General features: G+C 39.6%; 2 protein-coding genes across 2 annotated transcripts in view; one reads left to right on the forward strand and one right to left on the reverse strand.

Annotated features, from left to right (window-relative positions):
• Positions 1-2,940: 2,940 nt before the first annotated feature.
• LOC108434468 (retinal dehydrogenase 1) lies at positions 2,941-15,978 on the forward strand. The gene is made up of 12 exons (XM_017709627.2): positions 2,941-3,015; positions 5,782-5,922; positions 6,287-6,416; positions 7,167-7,228; positions 8,673-8,801; positions 10,174-10,287; positions 10,467-10,569; positions 11,167-11,351; positions 12,953-13,117; positions 13,557-13,714; positions 15,456-15,530; positions 15,744-15,978. The coding sequence occupies exons 1-12, from the start codon at positions 2,956-2,958 to the stop codon at positions 15,814-15,816; spliced, it is 1,395 nt and encodes a 464-aa protein (XP_017565116.2). The 5' UTR covers positions 2,941-2,955; the 3' UTR covers positions 15,817-15,978.
• Positions 15,979-17,470: 1,492 nt separating this feature from the next.
• The window catches only part of tmc2b (transmembrane channel-like 2b), a 33,512-nt gene continuing 30,300 nt past the window's right edge, over positions 17,471-20,682 (reverse strand). Inside the window, exon 20 of the mRNA XM_037531481.1 lies at positions 17,471-17,983. Within this exon, the coding sequence (XP_037387378.1) occupies positions 17,748-17,983 (236 nt within the window). The 3' untranslated portion in view covers positions 17,471-17,747. The remainder of the gene's footprint in view (positions 17,984-20,682) is intronic.

Here is a 20,682-nt window from a genome sequence, read left to right on the forward strand (position 1 = left end):
CATGTTCAAATTAGCATGGATGTCCTTGAAAAAAAAAGTTGTCTTCTAGCAGGGAGCATATCACTGGTGTCAGAAAAAAACTCATATTTTCAGTTTTAATGCTGAATGCTGAATGGGTCAAAAGAATGTGTTGCATTATTTGCAATTAGTAGTAGTTGTCATGGTTACAGTAGTAGCAGTAGTAGAATTTCCTTTGAATTATATTCAAATCTAAAAAATTATTTCTTTTTTACTTATTTCTTTAATTGAAATAATTTTATTAATAATAATTTTTATTGTAATAATAATTGTTATTATTGTCAATACTGCCCTGAATTCAGAAAAGGGAGACAGTCATATCAACCACAATCACAACTCAAACAGTGACCTGGGGACCCCAGAGCCTGTCGCTGATCTGGACATCAAGTACACTAAAGTAAGTGTCTGGTTGTGTATTTTACTGCCAATATATGGTTGCAAGTAAAATAATAATAGTGAAGTGCAGCTTAGCAATGGCCTTTGTATTAATAGACATTCATGATCAACCCATTCAGGCTTAAATCTAGTGCACTTTTTGCATTATAAATACTAGAACATTTGAAGAACTGAAAGTTTGACTGATTGTTGTGATTAAATTTAGGTTTCTATCCAGCCTAGAATCTTAATTAATGCTTTAATGATCCCCATACAAATTTGCAACTTAAACCTCCTTAAACCCATTTGTCTTAAATATAGATATATAGAATGTTTATTTAGAACAGTGTGGAACATGGAACACATGAATGTTTAAAAACATCACATCATTTTTTCATAAGCCAAGGTCAAGTTGCGAGATATGGGGGCGTTTAAAGTAATCTTTTGAACCCCCTGAATGTCTCAAAATCAAAATTCTGTGGGGGTCCGTGAAAATAACCCTATTATGTCTGTAACGTGGAGCGATGAGGCTGACACACGTGCTGAGATAAGTGAGTTTTATTTTGGGCAAATCCAGGGTCATAGTCTGAACAGTCCAGGTTCAGATGCCAACACGGAGAGAACGACAGTCAGACATAACAAAATAAATGCAGGTTACACAAACAACAGGGCCGGAAGATCAAACAACATACAACACATCAAACCTCAAACATGAAACATATCAAACAAAGACCAGCACAAGACTAGGGAAAATACAGGGCTTAAATACAAGAAGCCTAACAAGGGATAACAGTACACAGGTGGAAAACAGGTGGGAACATCAGGGGCGGAGTCAGAAAACAAGGGGGCCGGACTAGGAAGGAACCCAACCAAAGAAGCACATGGACATGTAAACAGACGCACATGGAAGACTGAAACACAACACAAGCACATGGATAGGACTGGGAGGGGCCAATCGTGACAATGTCGTAATGCTGTCTGTTACCGGAAAAATAGACACATAAATATAAATTCAGGTAAAGCTCATTAGCTCACTAGTTGCTTCTGTCTTTGGTATTCTTAGCTAATTATAGATGCAGTGCTGGTCTGCCTCAGGGTGGCGCTGTAGCAAATTAGATAATCCAGCTGGACCTTCATAGCCTAGCTACTGCCTGGTATACCTCTGGAAAACATGTATGCCCCTTACATATGTGTAAAAAAAAAATTGTCCATGTAAAACATGCCTAACTTTGCAAGAGACTGAATGAAAGAGTGAATAGTTACTTATTTCTCAAACCAAAAACAAAAGAAAATCTCAGTGAATGTGTGGAAGAGCTCATTAACAAAGTAGAAAAGAGCATTTCCAAAGGGATTGTAGAACCAAACTGTGGCTTGCGCCTGTTCCCTGGGCCTCCTGGGCACCGCTGTGAGACCACTTTAATTTGCCTGATGTTTGAGCCCGATGGCCTTCTTTAGGGCCCAGCGGACGGACGCCTGCCACACAAACATTTTGTTGCCATTGCATCAGCGCCGGTATGGCCCATGAATTAGCAGCCAGACAATGGAGTACAACTGGAGTAGCCCGTCAACATTGGACCACCCAAATACCAAGGGTATTTTGCACACTGGCTAAGATCTATAGCTATTTTCTAAAAATAAAATGAAACATAATGGCACTTAACCCTTTAAAATCCCAGGCTTATTACAAACCTTTACAAAAAATTACAAAAGGCTTATTATTTAGTAACTACAGGGACTTCAATGTAAACTGGCTGAGATATTCTTAGGTTATATTGGACCTTGGCCATTTCAGGGGCCTCTACATCTTTCATTAATATCTAGACTGTCATAAACATTCAGTGTCCAGTTACTTTTACATCAAATACGTTTATTTAAATACCTATCTTGCACTGAATGGTTGGCTTTAGCAGGTATCACTCATTACACTATTTTATACGTCATATTAACTTGCTAAATTCTAGTGAACATTTTAAATTGATCTTACAGATTGAAATTTTCAGCAATAAACACCCAAATCATTGATTAGACTACAGAACCAAATTAATGCCCCAAAGTTTGAGAACATTACAAAGTAAAACCACTTTTATTACCATTTTGTGGAGTTTCTTGCTTGCCTCCACTTTTCAAACACACTGTGCTGACGGTCATTACAATGTCGAATGAGTAGGAGAGCCATGCTGTAGCACCATGACTTTCCATTGGCTAAATGGACTGTTGGTTGAACTTGAGGCAAGTTGAACAGACACTTTGCTTCATGCGCATAACTACATGGTGTTTCCCTGGAAAAATAGACATCAAGGGTTTTGAGGTTTTGGCTTTGCCTCATGGAGTGGGGTTCTGGTGCTTTCCAGCCCATTTCCACCCCTGATAATAGCTATCAGTGCTAGGTCATGCTTAGAAAGGTGGCATACAAATAAAATATGTTGCTGTTGTTATTATATTAATGTTGTTATTAATATATTATGATTAAAACAGATCGTAGATCAGCACTAATATTAGTGCTCTGTTTGGTTGCAGCTGTTCATCAATAATGAATGGTGCAAGTCAAGCAGCGGCCGCAAGATGGCCGTGCTGAACCCGGCTACAGGAGAATGTATCTGTGAAGTGGAGGAGGGGAATGCGGTGAGCCTGAGATCCAACATGCATCCGCAATGAGATCACAGACTCAAACTACAGTGCTGCAGGAAAGTCAGAGAACACTTTTTGATTTATCGAATTTCCAGGCAAAGCGGAAACCAAGTACAATAAGTGTCTAAAAATTGGTGGAAACATAATATACAATATACACAATATAACATAATATCATATTTTCAATTACGGTATAAATTAAGGTCAAATTAGTATAAATTATAAACATAGATCATTGAGAACAATGGGCTGGCCAGTCCAGATCTCAACAACATTGACTGTGTTTGGAATTACTTGGATTGTGAGAAGCAGAAAATGCAACCAACTTCTAAGACTGAACTTTGGAGGTGTGGAAAAAAATATTCCTGAAACTTCCTTAAAAGCTTAAAACGAGTCTCCTCAAAATGATGGAAGCTGTAACAAATTACATTTAGTTTTTGAAGCTACTATTTAATTACTTGTAAATTATGTTTTATGTTCTTTATTTTTATTATTTCCACAAAACTATGAAATGAATATATCAAATTAATGTAAAATAAATGAAAAGTTTATTGTTAGTAAAAGTAGCCCTTGTTGCTTTGATGCAGCTTTACACACTCTTGGCTTTCAAGCAGTTTCATGAGGAGCCTCCTAAGGTACTTTTTGGAAATAATTTCATACATAGACATGAATGTTATTATTTCGAAAAAAATGTAAGCTTTTAAGATATCTACAACCCCAATTCCAATGAAGTTGGGACGTTGTGTAAAACATAAATAAAAACAGAATTCGATGATTTGCAAATCCTTTTCAACCTATATTCAATTGAATACACTACAAAGACAAGATATTTAATGTTCAAACGGATAAACTTTATTGTTTTTGCAAATATTCACTCATTTTGAATTTGATGCCTGCAACACGTTCCAAAGAAGTTGGGACAGGGATGTGTTTACCACTGTGTTACATCACCTTTCCTTTTAACAACACTCAATAAGCATTTGGGAACTGAGGACACTAATAGTTGAAACTTTGTAGGTGGAATTATTTCCCATTCTTGCTTGATGTACAACTTCAGTTGCTCAGCAGTCCGGGGTCTCCGTTGTCATATTTTGCGCTTCATAATAAGCCACACATTTTCAATGGGAGACAGGTCTGGACTGCAGGCAGGCCAGTCTAGCACCTGCACTCTTTTACTACGAAGCCACGCTGTTGTAACACGTGCAGAACGTGGCTTGGCATTGTCTTGCTGAAATAAGCAGGATGTCCCTGAAAAAGACGCTGCTTGGATGGCAGCATATGTTGCTCCAAAAACCTGTATGTACCTTTCAGCATTAATGGTGCCTTCACAGATGTGCAAGTTACCCATGCCATGGGCACTAACACACCCATATACCATCAGAGATCCTGGCTTTTTAACTTTGCACTGATAACAATCCAGACAGTCCTTTTCCTCTTTGGCCCGGAGGACATAACATCCATGATTTCCAAAAACAATTTGAAATGTGGACTCGTCAGACCACAGGACACTTTTCCACTTTGAGTCAGTCCATCTCAGATGAGCTCGGGCCCAGAGAAGCCGGCGGTGTTTCTGGGTATTGTTGATTTATGGCTTTTGCTTTGCATGGCAGAGTTTTAACTTGCACTTGTAGATGGAGCGACGAACTGTGTTCACTGACAATGGTTTCCTGAAGTGTTCCTGAGCCCATGTGGTAATATCCGTTACAGAATGATGTCGGTTTTTAATGCAGTGCCGCCTCAGGGATCAAAGGTCATGGGCATTGCAGAGATTTCTCCAGATTCTCTGAATCTTTTGATGATATTATGGACTGTAGATGATGAAATCCCTAAATTCCTTGCAATTGCACGTTGAGAAACTTTGTTCTTAAACTGTTGGACTATTTGCTCACGCAGTTGTTCACAAAGTGGTGAACCTCACCCCATCCTTGCTTGTGAACGACTGAGCCTTTCAGGCATCAAATTCAAAATGAGTGAATATTTGCAAAAACAATGAAGTTTATCCGTTTGAACATTAAATATCTTGTCTTTGTAGTGTATTCAAATGAATATAGGTTGAAAAGGATTTGCAAATCATCGTATTCTGTTTTTATTTATGTTTTACACAACGTCCCAACTTCATTGGAATTGGGGTTGTATATGAAGAGAACCAAAAATCCTTCTTATATCTTTTAACAAATTCTTAAAAAGCATTCTTATATTGTTTAAAAGGTGCATATATGTACATGTTGTCGTTGGAAGAAAACCTTGTATCTCCAAAATGACTTTACAGGACAGGGAAAAAACACACTTTACTTTGAATGTAAGTCAATGGAACCAGAGTTCTTTCCAAGTCATTTTAGATCGTTTCTTTTTGGTCCTTTCGTCATGAAATTTACATACAATGTAAAGGACAACAGACATTTTCAAATTATGTCAAAAACTGAAAAATGAAGATACAAGCAGCGATATATAAATCCTAATCAGCTTACCACAGTTTAGCGCTGCCCTTTTACACTGAAGTTATAAGCAGCATATTAGTGTGGACTGCTTTGTCAATGAAACACAATACATGGCAGCCAATCAGAACACAGCTCATTTACATTTTCAGTCTTAAAGGCACAGTAACAATAACAGCCTGTTCAATGCTTAGGGATAAAGAAAGGTCAGCAAGTGGTCATAAAGAAAAAAATCACATGCCGTCAGTGTGTCCAGTCATTTGACCGGTTGCTACAGATGAATGTGTTGTATTGAATTGCAGTTCACTAGCGCTCTGCTCCGCAGGAGGACGTAGACAAGGCAGTGAGCTGCGCTAGGCGAGCCTTCCAGCTGGGATCGCTATGGAGACGGATGGACGCGTCTGACCGGGGGCTGCTCCTCAACAGGCTGGCTGATCTGGTGGAAAGAGATCGGCTCCTACTGGCTGTAAGACTAAAACTGTACACCAGCTGGCCACTTTATTAAGTATACTTCTTTGTTTCTACCCTGAATGTCAATTTTCTCAGCTCCACTTACTATATAGGTGCACTCTGTAGTTCTACAGTTACAGACTGTTTCTCTGCATACTTTGTTAGCCCCCTATTACCCTGTTCTTCAGTAGTCAGAACACCCACAGAGCTGATATTATTTGGGTGATGGATGATTCTCAGCGCTCTGTCTGATCCACTCATATGAGCACAACACACACTTACACACCACCACCACGTCAGTGTCAGTGCAGTGCTGAGAATGACCCACCACCTAAATAGTACCTGCTCTATGGTGGTCCCACCCTTTTTTTGGTCTATAGACTATGGAATCTGTAAACTCTGGGAAGCTGTTTTTGATGGCCTACTTTGTGGACCTCATGGCCAGCATAAAGACGCTGAGGTATTATGCAGGCTGGGCGGACAAGATCCAGGGCAAAACTATACCTGTAGGTGAGTCACTGGGGTGGGGGGATAGTTCATCAACAAATCACATTTATCCAATAGTTCCCTTAACCCTGAAAGACAATTGATCAGCCAATACTTGTTGGATGTCTGACAGTTACTACAAGACTAATGTAGCTAACAAATAGTGGAAGCTTCCCACCAAGCAAACTGCATGCCCAGTGTATTGCATACCATTTACATTTACAGTATTTTGGCAGAGTAAATTACAATTTGATCATTTTATACAAGTATGCCCAGGTAGTGTTGGGAGTCTTGCCAAGGACTCTTAATGGTAAAGTGTAGGGTACGTGCTCAGGCAAGGGATTGAACCCCAGTCTACAGCATAGAAAGCAGAGGTGTTACCCACTACACTATACCAGCTACAACCACATACCTGAGTCTTGGAGGAACTCATGCCCTGCACATTTAGTGTTTGCCCTGCTCTCAACACACCAGATCCAACTAATCTGCTAATTAACAAGCTCTTCCTGAGTTGAAGTGGGTGTGTTTTGTCAGGAAAATACAAATTGTACAGGACAGGGGGTCCTCCAGGGCCAGGATTGGGAAACAGTGATCTATAAAAATGGACAAAAGGATCTGATGTAGCTAAAAACAGTAGTAGAAGCCATCTTAAAGCCTGAATCTTTTGATGAACGTCTGTTTTAAGGGGCAAGGGGAGAATTAAATGAATTGTATAAATTCACCTTAACAATTTTCCCCAACATCAAATCATATGTAAATCACATTTCTCTGTAGATGGGGAGTATTTCACGTTCACACGGCATGAGCCAGTTGGAGTGTGCGGTCAAATTATTCCTGTAAGTAGATATCAGCTGCTTTGCTTTACATATACACTTGTAATTTAAATGCTGAATGTCATATTTGTTGATTTTATAAGTGAAAATAAGTTTACATTTTTTCCTAAAAATAAAATTTAGCACATTTTAGTGCAATTTCTATTTATTTGAGTTTAACATATGGGAATATATAAAACATGAAATAAAAATAGGCCCTGTGTAAAGAGGCAAAATAACTCAGATGTTCATGATTAAAATAATAAAGGGTGAGGCTTTAATATTTGAGTCGTAATCCAAAAGTCAAAAAACAGGCAAAGAAGACAAACAGACAAAAAGACAAATATAACAAGGCGAACAAAGTCCAAAGGGCAAAGGCAAAAAGATTAAAAGTCAAAAACAGTTAACAGAGTGAAAAGACAGAAAATCACAACAGACAGAAGAAAATACCACTCAGTAACTCTTGAATAAGAAGCAATACCTCACATCGAACTAGACAAAAAGCCCAGGCTTTATACTAAACTAATATTCTTAGAACAGGTGTAATCAGTTAGTACTCAAGCGACGGAGAGAGGTGATTGGAGTAAGATGGAGGGCTAAGAACCATGTGATCCCCTGTGGCTTCTGGGAAATGGAGTCCCTAGAGAGATGCGTGACACCCTGACTTTTGCACAGCACAGGCCACACTATGTTTTTTGCTTCAATGTAATTGTGCTTCAAAATGTGCAGTGTGTTCTCTGTAGAAGATATGTTCAATTTCAAATCAACAAAACAGCTCCTTCACTGAAAATCATTACATGAACTGGTTATGAATACACTGCCTCATGTCTGAATAATTGTTTTACAATATTTATGAGTTAAAGCTTTGGCTTAGAACATATTTTTAAAAAATCATGGTGGAGGGCTACATGCAGGAGTGTCACAAAGAAAAGTAGTACCTAATGAAAATGTATTATTCCAGATTTGACACTGTTTTACTATGATATAATGTAATATAATATAATATTTATATATAGTATATTATATATTACATATAAGGAGGACACACGGTGTCATTGATATGAAGCACCAATAACACCCCCTAGTGGAAAATCCTTAGCCTGCTAAATGTGATTGAATTAAGGTCGGGCACATTCAGTCAGGTGCTTTACTTATAAAACACTCAGAAGACATGTAGGTTCACTGGTCATTTTGGAGAGTAAATAAAATATTCTCTACTTGTATTGTAGACCATTTCATATAAAACTTCTCTAAACAGCTGTTTACATCTCAATCACTGTACTAATCACTACTAAGATGAGTGATATTACTATGCAGGACCACTCAACAGCCCTTTTCAACCAAATAAACCTTGAGAACCTTTCCAAAGAGGAGTGCTAAGTCTTACAGACAAGCTAGCTGCTAACTTGGCCTTATTACGTTTGTTGTTTGTATGCTTGTTCTTAGTTTTCTGTTGTGTTTGTCCCAGTGGAACTTCCCTCTGATGATGCTGGTATGGAAAATCGCTCCAGCGCTGTGCTGTGGCAACACGGTGGTGCTGAAACCGGCCGAGCAGACGCCCCTCACTGCCCTGCATATGGCCAAACTCATTCTAGAGGTTCCATTTTAAATCAGCAGTTCTAGAGTGAAACCTACCTCTACTGACTGATCTGTTTTTTTTTTATTAGGCTTCTCACTTGGACTTTACTTGCTTTTATTTAAATAACTAACTAACTGAATAGCTCAGATTGGTTATTATTGCCTCTTAAAGGCAACCTGAACTTTTTACCTCCATCTTATAATTTAAAAGAATTTGTTATTTTTCCATAATGTTCCATCTAAATACAGTGACTGTTGCCCCTCCTGTAAAACATCTTATTATTCTTGATTGCATCACTGTGCACCAGCAGGCAGGGCTAAGCAATATTAACCAATAAGAGCATGATTCCTCTCCCTGTAACTGGGAAATTTATGGGGGCCTGGGGGGTTGAGATTCTGTAATTAATCCATTGAAAGTCTGAAATCCATTAGTGGAAAATAGGTACTCAAATACAAATTCAGGTGAAGGTCATTGTTGACCTGCTTCACCCACAAAGAGGTGAGCTTTTGAGCAGTGTTCTAAAATAAGTAGACCTCCAGCATTGGTCTGCCTCAGGGGGCGCTGTGGTGAATTGCATCATGTAGCTCAGCCACTGTAACTGTGCCCAGGTTCCTGCTGAAAAACTGGACAATATGGTGAAGCATTGTGCAAGGGGTATTTGTAAATCTATATTTCTACTTGAGTCAAAGTACAAGAGTACTTACTTCTAATACTTCTTTCAATGAAGTAAAAATATCAGGGGGAATAGGTTTCCAAGAATTTCTAATATGTTGTACTATGTTCACTCTTTTTTCACTCACAAAAGGAATAAAGGAATTAAAGGAATTGTTTGGCAAAAATTCCAATTAACATGATTTATCACTTACCCCATATGCAGCTGATCAATCAAAGTTTGCTTCTTTAGTTTACAACGAAAGATTTTAGGTTAATGTTGCTACCAAAAACTGGATTGTACTGATAAATTGATGTGGTTTAGAACTTGTTATTACTGTGGGATTGGGGGTACTTGTGGAAAGTACCAAGTGATGACAACTGAGGTGGACAACACCTTTTTGGAGCTTTATCTTTATTTGAGGTGCAACTTATAGCTAACAAAGTCTTAGCTATGCTAACTAACATAATTTTACTGTGTAGAGACAACAGGCTCCTTGCAGTCCAGTTGAGAAGTAGAGTAGTAAGAGTAGTAGAGTGGCATGACATTATGAGGATGGTAAACATACATACACACACACATATATGTAGAGAGAGAGAGAGAGAGTGAGAGAGAGAGGAGTTTGGTAACATTCCGAGTCCATCGTTAGCCAATCATTTCTTAGTGTTAACTAAAGAAGCACACATCAGAAATCAAACATGTCTTGGCTCATTGTTTTTCTGCTCTTTTAAAAAACAGGCAGGATTTCCTCCTGGTGTGGTTAACGTGGTGCCGGGGTATGGGCCTACAGCTGGACACGCCATCGCCCACCACATGGACATTGACAAAGTGGCCTTCACTGGATCCACTGAGGTCTGTTCATGCAAAGACTAAGCCTTAACTAAGCAATAATATCTGTTATATTCATACATAATGTCCATAATGTGGTAGCGACCATGTAAATGCTCATTAATGACTTGTGCCATTTCCTGTGTACAATCTGTGACCTGAGGAAGTCTGATCAGGATTGGTGTGCTTTGTGCTAATGGCAGGTTGGCAAGCTCGTTCAGAAAGCCGCTGGCAAAAGTAATCTAAAACGAGTCACTTTGGAGCTGGGTGGAAAAAATCCCAATATTGTCTTTGCAGATGCTGACTGTGAGTATCCATGAAGGCATAGGCTTTTAAGAGTTTACTTTACTGAAGTAAAGCCTTGTACAACAAGTTTGTTATCAACTAACTGTTTTGTTCAATCCCACTCTTGAATGACAATAGTATAGCATACTTTAGTGCTGTATCTGCACTGACACATCTGTTTAAAGTATGAAGGCCTTGATAGTTAGATTAGTTGAATCATGCATATTTGAGCTGGACAAGCCTACATGACTAATCTCTATAAATAAATACTTACTTTTTTTTGCTTTTGGTCTGTAAACTATGGGCTTGGTTTTTGGTTTTTGATCTGTAAAGGTGGAGGTTATAATCTGTAATTTATCAAACTGGATTGGATTGACCTGTTGCATTACAGTCTAGACATTTCATGGAATTTCACTGGAGTACTCACTATTCAAAACCCTGTTGGATAAGTTAAAATCAAGTCCCAAACCTTTAGCAATTTCAAGGGGCCAAGCAAACCTCCTTGCTTGGCCCCCTAAATTTCTAAAGGTTTCACATATTATTTGCAAGCAAGCAAGTAAATAATATGTGAAAACATCTAAAGAATCTGCCATTGATGGCGATGATGTGATGTTTCAGTGGAGCATGCTGTGCAGGAGGCCCATCATGGACTGTTCTTTAACCAAGGCCAGTGCTGTCTTGCTGGCTCCAGGGTCTTTGTGGAAGAGCCCATCTATGATGAGTTTGTACGCCTCAGTGTGGAGAAAGCTCTCAAAAGGGTCCTGGGAAACCCTCTTCTGGCCAATGTAGACCAAGGACCACAGGTACAAAGACTTCATCCTCTTTAATGCCATCTTGTCCATAGTTTGTGCAAATACTAGGCAGGTTTGTAGTGTATTAATACATAGTTGGTGTACGAAAGCAGCTATTTTATCTTTCACTCTATATTTTTTAGAATTAAAAATAAGAATTAGAATAACACTTGCATGATGCAACTACCGTACCTGTAGAATGTTAGAAGCTTCAATGAAATTGCAGTGAAAATGATGGAGTAGCTTTGGTAGCTAGATATCCCAGGCTGTGAAACTTGGTGTCAGAAGAGGGAAAGGAAAGGATAGCTTGTGGTAAGAGAACCATTAGAAGATATAACACTAAGAAAGCATGTATAGAGGGAAAAGATAAGAGGCAAGAGCATTGAACCCGTTGGGACACAAGTGGAAGTGCCATGGAGCTGATGTGGATTCTGTATGTTTCACCTTATAAGACCATATAATGACCATAATATAATGATAAAAAAAATAATTTCTGTTTGTCCAGTCTTGCAACAGTAGCTACAAAAGAATTCATTTGTGGGGAGCTCATGGAAAGGTCAATTGCCTGACCATTTGATGGAGAATTTTTACAATTTAAATGTTCTCTTAGCCCAGTATGGTCAATTGTAGGCTGGATTTCTAAGATACATCCCACCTGACCATCTCAGTTTTATGTCCGTTTAAGGAGTGGAGAGTTATGTCCCAATTTACAATTTCACATCCCAAATGTGTTCCCCTAACATGTTATTTTGGTTGTGGGAACATATATTTGGAATGTTCCCAGAATGTCCTAAAATGTCCATTATTTGTGTTAGTAATTCATGACCTCAACTCCATTTGAATAATTGTTTAAATTATGACAATGTTAAATTTTTGCTAAGGTAACGTTCTAGAAAAATGTTCTGGGAACATAAACATAAACATAAAAATAAACTGGACATTTCAAACATTCTCACAACTTTCCACATAAACTGTTCTCGAATACTACATTGTCATCGGATATCAGAATGAGTTAATGTTCTGGAAAATGTTCATAAGAACAATGAGCCTCATTCACCAACTGTTCTTCTTTAAACCCACTCAGACAGCTTTTGTGAAGACTCTGACATTCACCAATGCTGTCTTTTTTGGGATTTTTTTCTTAAATAAGAACAGAATCTACAGACACTCAAGAGTACAAAGGTGAGAACAATTTGAAATTGACTTTAAGAACACAACTTTTTCTTAGGACCTTTCTCAAAAACAAATTTAAGAAAAAAGATATCATTAAAATATTAAGATGTTGGTGAACAGTGGTGAATGAAGTACACAAACCATGTACTTGAGTTAAAGTAGAGATACCCAGGGTAAAATATTACTCCAGTAAAAGTAGAAGTTCCTCCCTTTAGACCTCCACTTGAGTAAAAGTAGAAAAGTATTTGCCTTCAGATGTACTTAAGTATCAAAAGTAAAAGTACTAAAAGATTAATTATGGCTCTAATGTCATTACTGTTTTTGTAACAAGAGTCTTGCTTCATTAACGTTAGACAAATTTTTGGACACACTCCCTGTAAGTTGGGATATTAAAGTTTTAGTCCATCTCCAATTTCACGAAACTCTTCATTGTGGTGTAGATTGACAGGAAACAGTATGATAAAATCCTTGAGTTGATTGAGAGTGGCCGACGTGAAGGGGCTCGACTGGAGTGCGGCGGGGTTCCTTGGGGTCAGAAGGGTCTTTACATTCAGCCCACTGTCTTCTCTGAGGTCACGGATGACATGAGGATTGCTAAAGAGGAGGTACACGGATAATAAAACCATAATAAATTAATGTATATTTTGTCTGTATTCGATCATATCATTCTGGTTAACTCTTAGAGGTCTATCATCATTACTCTTGTTGTGCTGTCCTAAACTGCAAGGCTCGAATGTGGCTCCACACTCGTGCATAAGCCAGCAAGTTAACAGGTTAGCCCCTTAAAATCCAAGACTAATTACATACTAAGGCTTCTTATTCAGTCACTACATGGACTACAGTGCAAACTACTTGAGTTGATCTTGAATTACATAAATTTGTAAATGTTTGTAAAATTTTGGACCTGCCAGTGGGTCCTGGCCATTTAAAGAGTTAATGTCTGAGTTATTTAATTAGTTATATGTGTATGCTAGCAACATCCAAATCTTCTAACCCTGTAGATTGGTTTAGCTTTGAATGCCTTGTTTCTGTAATGTGTTTTAGATCTTTGGGCCAGTGCAGCTGATCCTTAAGTTCAAGAGTATGGAGGAGGTCATCCAGAGAGCCAATCACAGTCAGTACGGCCTGGCAGCTGGCGTTTTTACCACAGACATCAACAAAGCCCTGACTGTCTCCTCTGCGATGCAGACGGGCACTGTGTGGTATATTCTGTCTTATCTTTTTGCCTGTGTGTACATTGTCTATCAAGGTATCTATTGTGTCTGTTCATCTATCTGTCCATCTATATTAGGTCAGAATTTATATTGTGACACTGGTAAATATATACAGTGCTGTGATTTGCAAGTGAACAAAAATGTAGCTTAATTGAAGATTTATTCAAAACCTGTATCAACCATGTCCCCCTAAATCTAATAACTGGTTGCTCGACTCTTGGCAGTAACAGCTGCAGTCAAGCATTTGCGATAACTTGTGATGAGTCTTTTACATCACTGTGGAGGAAATTTTGCCCACTCGTCTTTGCAGGCTACATCAGAAATTTTTCAGCAACGAACTGCCCATTTAAGTCAGGACTCTGACTCGGCCACTCCAAAAACTTTTGTTTCTCTTAAGCCATTCAGACGTGGAGTTGCTTGTGTGTTTTGTATCATTGTCCTGCTGCATAACCCAAGTACACTTCAGCTTTGGGTCAACTTGGCCATTCTCATTCAGGTTTTTTTTTCTTTGATAGAGAGCAGAATTCATGGTTCCATCAATTATAACAAGTCGTCCAGGTCCTGCAGAAGCAAAGTAGCCTCAGACCATCGCACTACCACCACCATGTTTGACTGTTGGTATGATGTTCTCATGGTGGAAAACGGATGTCATGGGACCCATGTCTTCCAAAAAGTTCCACTTTTCACTCATCAGTCCACAAAATATTATCTTGAGTGTTTTTGACAAACGTGAGACAAGACTATGCATTATTTTTGGTCAACAGTGGTTTTCACCTTGCAGCTCTCCCATAGAAGTCATTTTTGCCTTGCGTCTTTCTTTTTGTGTCATACTGTGGAATTGTGTACATTGACCTTAACTGAGGCAAGTGAGGCCTGATGGTAGACTCTGTGGATGGTAGACTCTTTGGTAGGGCTGTTTTTCTTATAGAATCAGAATCAGAATCAGAAGAAGTTTTATTGCCATTGTCAATGAACAGGATTCACAGACTAGGAATTTGCTTCGGCATGAAGGTGCAACATAAAAACAAGTAGTAATAGGCATGCAAAATTAAGTCCACATAAATAAATACTCTATGCAAATATATAGATAGAATGAATAAAAATAAAAATACAAAAGGCATGTACAACAGGACTATATACAACAGTGCAGGTGGAGTAGTGCAATTCAAGTAAAGTGATCAAGGCAGGGTTATAAAGAGGTAAGTGACGTGATTATATATTGTTCTTGAGTCCAATGGCAGAGGGGAAGAAACTGTTCCTGTGGCGGGAGGTTCTGGTCCGAATGGACCGAAGCCTCCTGCCCGAGGGGAGTGGATCAAATAGTCCGTGTGCGGGGTGAGAAGGGTCTGCTATAATCCGATCCGCTCTCCCCACAGTCCTGGAGATGTACAGGTCTTGGAGAGATGGGGCTGCAGCATATCACCTTCTCAGCAGAGCACACAATGCGCTGCAGCCTTTGTCTGTCCCTGGCAGTGGTGTCACTGAGCTTGTGTTCATCGATGGGATCATGAACTCAAAAGTGTACGAAAGCATTTTGGATACAATTTGCCCAAATATGTAAAGAACAGCCATCTGAAACAGGCCAGTCACTTTTGAAATGTACAGTCACAAAGAGTTCTTTGGTAAAAAATTGTCTGTTAGAAATAATGGTGCAAACATCCAAATACTCTTTGAGGCCACTGCATATTCATTAATGTACATAAAAATAACCAAAAACTTTGTGTTCCAGGGTGAACTGTTACAATGCAGTGAGTGTACAGGCTCCATTTGGAGGGTTTAAGATGTCTGGCAGTGGGAGAGAACTGTGAGTAGACCTGTTTAGCGTTCATGCTGTTTAACATGCAGAACTTTACTAGGGTTGAATGGAAATTGAATTGATTGACTATTGAAGTATAAAAACAACCTGCCATGTTTCAAGAAACAAGTTATAATGTCATGAGATATGCTACAGACTAAGAAAGATCCTGTAATATTCGGTCAGTATGGATCTGTCCTGATTTGGCTTGTATTCATGCAGGGGGGAATACTGCCTGCAGGACTACACTGAAGTCAAGACTGTCACAGTAAAGATCCCACAGAAAAATTCCTAATACATCAGCAGCTCCACTTTCCATACTCTTATTCATCACATTTTTTGAAAAAAAAAAAACAAACAAACAGTGTAACACTATATGGCCAAAAGTATGTGGACACCTGACCAACACACCTATATGCTTTATTGAAATCAGGTCCCATTATGTGAGTTTATGTGGTCTATGTCTTTGTGCCTGAGCTGTTGTTGCTCTTAGACACTTCCATTTCACAATAATAGCACTTACAGTTGACCGGGCCAGATCTAGCAAGCCAGAAATTTCACAAATGGATGTCCACATACTTTTGGCCATATAGTGTAAATGCCTTCTGTCACCTCCACTGACTTCCACATTAAAATATCACAATGAGGGGCAGCCACACATGGGCTTAAGTTGAAGGTGCCTAGTGCCAAGTGCCAAGATGGCACTCCAGCCAGTACCTTTGGGTTGAGCTGGAGTCATCCTGAACTAATCATCACTCATCAGTACCAGATTTTACTAATTATGGCTTCAATCAAATCCTCACAGCAGTGTCCCAACATCTAGTGTAAAGCCTTTGCAGAAGAGTAGAGGCATCCGCATACTACTAGCATTTTTTATTCTTGTTATGAAGAAAAGAACCATAATACACTAAAACAACATTAAATTAAGATAATACAGTGGTTACTGTCATTTTTAACTGACAAAATTCTCACATTTGTGGGTTTCTTTGGTCGCTTGTGCAGCCATCTTGGTTTTTCTTTTTTCCTCTTAACATTCTGTTTGGAGTGTCTCTGAAAAACCTCCATTTGGCCATGTAGCTCTAACACTTCGCCCTGCCCCTCTATCTCAACAACAATCAAGACACCCTACGCCTAGGCGTGAATGCTAGAAGTGTAAACAGAGCTACTTTCTTAAAAATGAAAACATTTTCTATTTGAGTTGCAGCTTGTTAGTTAATAGTCTTACAGATTTTGTCAATACTAGCTCTAGCTGATAATATTTTATGGCATGGTCACAAATCTCACGTTTCCAGTGAATATAAGGGCTTTGTTTAAAGGATCAAAATTCTTGACTGAAGCCAAAATTCAGGACATATTGGACCAAAAAACCATAAAAAACTGGCAATAAATAATACCAAGTTAGATAAAATAAAAATGCTACAATAATTAGAGTATGTAGGCTACAATATGTACTTACAAAAACAATATTCTCCACAACAGAGAATGGTCGGTCATCCATGCTAATGAATTCTTTTTTGTTTTGTTTTTTTGGTTGAACTTTGCACTATGTGTCATCATATCAAAAGCTGGCTATAAATGGCTGCTTTTAATTTTGCTTCTGTTTTGCTGTATTCTGCAAGGCATGTTTTCAAGTAGTTTCAAACCTGTAATGTAGAAGCTCTTGGGTATTGTATCTCCTTCTAAGATGATAAATCACTTGTCTAAAGTTCCTTGTAGAAAACATGAAGTAGTTATGCATGGCTGATACTTTCACTGGTAATCTGCTGCTTGTTGTTTGAACACATAGTGTGTTTGCATTAATTATAAAAGATGTGCATCTCAAATATCATGCAAATATTTAATCACTTATACTTATCTGTATTTGTAGTGTAAGTCAAATGATCCATGCTTATTTAATAAAGCTTTTTCAACATAAGTAAATGTAAATACAAACTGTCTTCATCTCCTCTTTTTAATATAATTATTAAACAGTAAACATTTTATTGTGTAAACTATATACAAATAAACATGCTCTTTTCCATGCCCTGCTATAATTTAACATTCTTTGGAAGTCAAATACTTCCAAATACATACAAAATATGTTAACAAACATTAATTGTGACCTAAGTACATGCACTCGTTGGCTGAAGTACAACCATGTATGTGTCATTGTAGTGTCTCTGTTTGTGGTGCACTGTGATTGTGTTCTTTTAGTGTTTTTCTATAGTCTCTTTGCATATAAGGACTTTATCGCAACGGCGGAGGTCCTCCTCTTCCTCGTCCTCGGCCTGGTCCGGGAGGATGCCCCCGGCCGACCCCAGGCAATGGCCCTGGACCCCTGGGGCCTGGTGGTCGGGTCACAGGCCCTCGAGGATTTGCAGCAGCCAATGACACATCCCTTTGAAGATTTACTCCCCTCCCAGTGGCTGCTGTTCCAGCTTTCCCCGTCACCTTTGGTGATTTACTGGGAGGGGCTGGATTTGCTGAAATTGAAAGAGAAACAAACAAGTAAAACAAACAAAAAAGTATTAGTGTATATATATATATATATATATATATATATACACTCATTACCTGTATTAATGGCACCTGTTTGACCTCGTTATCTGTATAAAAGACACCTGTCCACAAACTCATACAGTCACACTCCAAACTCCACTATGGTGAAGACCAAAGAGCTGTCGAAGGACGCCAGAAACAAGATTGTAGACCTGCACCAGGCTGGGAAGACTGAATCTGCAATAGGCAAGCGGCTTGGTGTGAAGAAATCTACTGTGGGAGCAATAATCAGAAAATGGAAGACCTACAAGACGACTGCTAATCTCCCTCGATCAGGGGCTTCACGCAAGATCTCAGCCCGTGGGGTCAAATGATCACAAGAAGTGATCAAAGTGAGCAGAAATCCCAGAACCACATGGGGGGACCTAGTGAATGACCTGTAGAAAGCTGGGACCAACGTTACAAAGGCTACTGTCAGTAACACACTACGCTGCCAGGGACTCAGATCTTGCAGTGCCAGATGTGTCCCCCGCTTAAGCCAGTACATATTTGGGTGAGTCTGAAGTTTACTAGAGAGCTTTTGGATGTTCTGGAAGAGTATTGGGAGAATGTCATATGGTCAGATGAAACCAAAGTAGAACTGTTTGGTACAAACACAACTCGTCGTGTTTGGAGGAGAGTGAATGCTGAGTTGCATCCAAAGAACACATACCAACTGTGAAGCATGGGGGTGGCAACATCATGCTTTGGGGCTGTTTATCTGCAAAGAGACCAGGACGACTGGTCCGTGTACGTGAAAGAATGAATGGGGCCATGTATTGTGAGATTTTGAGTGCAAACCTCCTTCCATTAGCAAGGGCATTGTAGATGAAACGTGGCTGGGTCTTTCAGCATGACCATGATCCCAAACACACTGCCAGGGCAACAAAGGAGTGGCTTCGTAAGAAGCATTTCAAGGCCCTGGAGTGGCCTAGCCAGTCTCCAGATCTCAACCCCATAGAAAACCTTTGGAGTCTGTGTTGCTCGCCGACAGCGCCAAAACATCACTGCTCTAGAGGAGATCTGCAGGGAGGAATGGGCCAACATACCAGCAACGGTGCGTGCCAACCTTGTAAAGACTTACAGAAAACGTTTGACCTCATTGCCAACAAATGATATATAACAAAGTATTGAGATGAACTTTTGTTATTGACCAAATACTTATTTTCCACCATTATTTGCAAATACATTCTTTAAAAATCAGACAATGTGATTTTCTGAATTTTTTTTCCTCATTTTGTCTCTCATAGTTGAGGTCTACCTATGATGTCAATTACAGGCCTCTCTCATCTTTTTAAGTGGGAGAACTTGCACAATTGGTGACTGACTAAATACTTTTTTCCCCACTGTATATGTATGCAAAAGTGAGTACACCCCTCACATTTCTGCAAATATTTTATTGTATCTTTTCATGGAAGAACACTACAGAAATGAAACTTGGATATAACAAAGTAGTCCGTGTACAGCTTGAATAGCAGTGCAGATTTACTGTCCTCTGAAAATAACTCAACACACAGCCATTAATGTCTAAATAACTTGTGAATATGTTTAGATTGTGGTCAAAGTGTCAATATTTTGTGTGGCCACCATTATTATCTAGCACTGCCTTAACCCTCTTGGGCATGGAATTCACCAGAGCTGCACAGGTTGCCACTGGAATCCTCTTCCACTCCTCCATGATGACATCATGGAGTTGGTGGATGTTGGACACATTGCGCTCCTCCTCCTTCCACTTGAGGATGCCCCAACAGGTGCTCAATTGGGATTATGTCTGGAGACATACTTGGCCAGTCCATCACGTTTACATTCAGCAAGGCAGTTGTCATCTTGGAGGTGTGTTTGGGGTCGTTAGAGTTTGCGGTGCAGTTTCCGAAGGGAGCGGATCATGCTCTGTTTCAGAATGTCACAGTACATGTTGGAATTCATGTTTCCTTCAATGAACCGCAGCTCCCCAGTGCCGGCAGCACTCATGTAGCCCCAGGCCATGATGCTACCATCACCATGCTTGACCGTGGGCAAGAGACAGTTGTCTACGTACTCCTCACCAGGGCGCCACCACATGTGCTGGACACCATCTGAACAAACAAGTTTATCTTGGTCTCATCAGACCACCGGACATGGTTCCAGTAATCCATGTTCTTGATCTGCTTGTCTTCAGAAAACTGTTTGCAGGCTTTCTTGTGTGTCAACTTCAGAAGAGGCTTCCTTCTGGGAAAACAGCCATGCAGACTGAGTTGATGCATTGCTGAAGCTGACCTTCCACTTCTTCAACCTCTGCAGCAATGCTGGCAGTACTCATGTGTCTATTTTTTGAAGCCAACCTCTGGATAGGACGCTGAACATGTGGACTCAACTTCTTTGGTTGACCCTGGCGAGGCCTGTTCCGAGTGGAAACTGCCCTCATCGCAGTGATGGAGAACCTCCAATCTGCAAGATCGGCCAAATTGTCTTCTGTCCTGATCCTTCTTGATCTCTCAGCAGCTTTTGACACAGTCAACCATACGATCCTTCTGGACATCCTCACCAACCTCGGAATCACTGGTTATGCATGGAAGTGGTTCAAGTCCTATCTGGAGGATCGCTCTTATCAGGTAACATGGAGAGGGTTCACATCCTCTCCATCCAGGCTCTCCACTGGTGTCCC

This window comes from Pygocentrus nattereri, chromosome 20, assembly GCF_015220715.1.
Source record: "Pygocentrus nattereri isolate fPygNat1 chromosome 20, fPygNat1.pri, whole genome shotgun sequence".
NCBI lineage: Eukaryota > Metazoa > Chordata > Actinopteri > Characiformes > Serrasalmidae > Pygocentrus > Pygocentrus nattereri.